This window comes from Nicotiana tabacum, chromosome 6 (assembly GCF_000715075.1).
Source record: "Nicotiana tabacum cultivar K326 chromosome 6, ASM71507v2, whole genome shotgun sequence".
Lineage (NCBI taxonomy): Eukaryota > Viridiplantae > Streptophyta > Magnoliopsida > Solanales > Solanaceae > Nicotiana > Nicotiana tabacum.
The window spans coordinates 4,979,881-4,983,075 of NC_134085.1; the positions used below are offsets into that span (position 1 = coordinate 4,979,881).

Genomic DNA, 3,195 nt, shown 5'->3' on the forward strand with positions numbered 1-3,195 from the left:
CTACAACTTTATTGCTCCTCATTTATTGTGTTCATTTATTGTTCATCATTTATTCATTTATTGTTTGCTTATTGTTCATTATCAACCATTAAAGGCTGCCCTCGAAGTCCTATTTCGCCGAGCTCGAGGCCCTCAACCTTGTGACCACACGGGCTTGCTTATCACTTCTTGCTCATTTACACATAACATTATTCACCTAACAACTAATATTAAGATAAATCACATATTTTTAAAACCACAAATAAAATATAATTATTATCACCATTTTCAAGGTAAACATGAAAGATTTTTAAGCCATGAAACGGTTTATTTTGGCTAAAAAATTACTGAAGTACTAGTTGGTCAGACGTGTAACAGTCAAAAGGACCACTATTGGAAAAATACCGCGAGTGCAAAAGTTAAACTCGTACTCGAGGGGCGTGTACGATGGTGAATAATTTGGCATCCATATTAAATTTTAAAAATAAAAGGATTTTTAGATGAGTTTGATTATTACATTAACGGTGCAGAAGTTTAATGTAATCTCCAAAATAATTAATGAATTTTGTAAATTTAAATTAAGACAAACTATACACTACTACGACGACGAGTATATGGGATATGGCATGAGAACATAAAAACAATTTAAATGTTGGTGGCTATGTGGTAAAAAAGAGTTTCTGATATAGAATTGAACTGTGCCATTATAAGGACTAACAAAAAATGAAAGAGTAAACAAGGAGGTAGTTAGTTTCAGTTCCTATTCAACGTTTGCTGTGTACAACAAACAGAACAAAAGACAGTATCTAGACAGTAAGTCGAGGAAAAAAAGCACTAGGAGCATCTACACAATCTCCTCCACCAAAATAGTAAGAAAGAAAACAGTCTAAACCATCTGACCAGCAAGTGTTATAATACTAATACTAGAGGAGAATGAAGCATCAAAAGTTTCAGCTTCCGGTATCGACTAACTGAGTAAGATGAACAAGATGATGACTGAGAGCCATTAGTGTGAGCACATTTAGAAAAGATGAATATGAATTCAACTTCTTTAGTTTCTGACTCAATCTGACCACTTGAGGCTTCACCACTGCTTCTACCTCTGGAGAGACTTCTGCAGGTTTACTGGTTGTTGTTGTTGCTGCTGCTGTCTTCTGACTAGTTGTCTTTGTACCTGTTGGATCCAACACTGAATCCACTCCTCTACTGTTTGGTTCAACATTAAATATGTCTCTACCTCTACCTTCTTCTTTCTCCAACTTCAATCTCTCAAACATAACCTGCAATAGCCCGTACCACATCAAGAAAAAGAATCACAAATCTAAAAACAAGATGATGTGCGATTAAGAAAATAATTCAGACTTTCCTTTTTAATCTGCTCCAACATAAATGTCATGTTGAAAACTCCCCAACTTTAAACTTTTCAAGTTCTCTTAGTAAGATGAGATAAGGTAAAGTTGTGTCGAGGGGTGGAAGGTTCGATGGTTCACTCGTATTCGAGGGTGGAAGCAACCACTAATGTTTAGTTTGCATTAGATCTAAATCATACGACTCTTCCCCGAAGCCGCAGGAACAAGAGATCAGACTGAGACAAAAAATATATATTAAAACTTAAATCCTAAACTTCCTTGATGCGAAGCTCATTATAACTAGCTTCAAAAATGTCATGGCATGTTAATTTGTGTGTACAAGTTCTGAAAAATTGTTACGTGTCAAAGGTCCTCCCTTAGTCTCTTTTCCCTCTTCAAGTTTAACACCATCATATATAAAATAAAACAAGGAAAAACAGAGAAGTACAGATTAAAAGGAATGATTACCTTTGTGGCTCGAGGCTCTAGGTAGACCAAATTGACCAAAAGCATAGCGATCGAAGACAGAAGATTAAAACCTTGAACCGCTTCAGCCGAATTCGTGTAAAGTCGACGTTTTTGGCTCAACATATGACCGACGAATGCTGCACCAACGCAATAAGCCATGGCCTTGAAGTAGACTGGGTAAATCTTACTCTGAACCAAAGCAAATTGCTGCCTCGGCAAAGCTCTAGCCAACACATAACTCGAAACAAACGTCACCCAAATACACATCCCATAAGCCACAGCAAAGCCTAGAAAATGCACCAAACGCATCACAGTTCGCAAATTCTCTAGCGAAAAAATATACACAAATACATCATAGAAGAATTCTCGTCCTCGCCCTAGTATATCTTTCAACTCCTTTTTCCCTTCTTCTTTAACCTTTTTTACACCTTCTTTTACTGATTCTTTCACTTGTTCTGATTTCTCCCCTAATTCTCTCTCCACTTCACCCTTTTTTCTCTTTGTTGTGTCAATTAAATCCTTTGTTTTTTCTTTAACTTCATCAACTTTCTCCTTTGCCTTATCTGTGGCTTCACTATATGCATCTTTTACACTTTCTTTCACTTTCTCAGCAGCCCCTTTTGCTCCTTCTTCAACTTCATCAACTTTATCAACCGTTTCATGTGCTTTTTCTGAAACCTTAGCTTTGGTTTTACCAAAAGCGGTAGCAATTTTTTCTTTGCACTTACCAAATGCATCACAAACTACATCTTTAGCACTAGGCTTAGTATCAATTACACCATTTTCTTGATTTACATACGGACTTGAAATTCCTTGACCAATATTTGGAAGAACAGAAGATGCTTCTTCTGCTTTTTCATATAACTTGTCTTTGAGATCAGAAACATACCCTGATTTTCCTTTTGGAATTTCAGCTTCTTGTTGTGGAGAAATTAAGACTTTTGTGCCATCTTCTTTATCAAATTCAACAACTACAACTCTAGGGCCTTCTTTTAAAATAACATCATCTTTTTTCTTGTTATTCTCTGGATTCGGATTGAAAAATCCTGCTGTAACAAGTGTGGTTAATACCAGAGAAATAGCCAAAAAATTCATCATTTCTTTTTCTCCTTTCTTTTTTATCTAGATACGAAGACAAAAGTGTTGGATAAGGAATGGAAGTTAATAGCAAGGAAATAGGAGGAATGGTTCTTTTTTATAAGGAAGTTTGAATAATTCCCACGTAGTGAGGTGGTTCAGGATTAAAAATGTATACGTGTTAGGTTGCATGCGGTTTTGGAATGCTACGTGTCCTCTTCTTGCTTTAGCTCTAATTTTTTTTTTTTTTAAAGTAATTGAGATGTAGAGATTAGCGAGACAAGATTAGTAATTGAATTAAAAATATTTGAATTTTCCACCT

The 3,195-nt window shown here is 35.7% G+C and overlaps 1 protein-coding gene across 1 annotated transcript; it reads right to left on the minus strand.

Moving 5' to 3' along the window:
• Window positions 1–670: 670 nt before the first annotated feature.
• Window positions 671–2,968, minus strand: LOC107777295 (uncharacterized). The gene is made up of 2 exons (XM_016597291.2): window positions 1,797–2,968; window positions 671–1,259 (listed from the first exon to the last, which is right to left on the minus strand). The coding sequence occupies exons 1-2, from the start codon at window positions 2,892–2,894 to the stop codon at window positions 930–932; spliced, it is 1,428 nt and encodes a 475-aa protein (XP_016452777.1). The 5' UTR covers window positions 2,895–2,968; the 3' UTR covers window positions 671–929.
• Window positions 2,969–3,195: the final 227 nt, after the last annotated feature.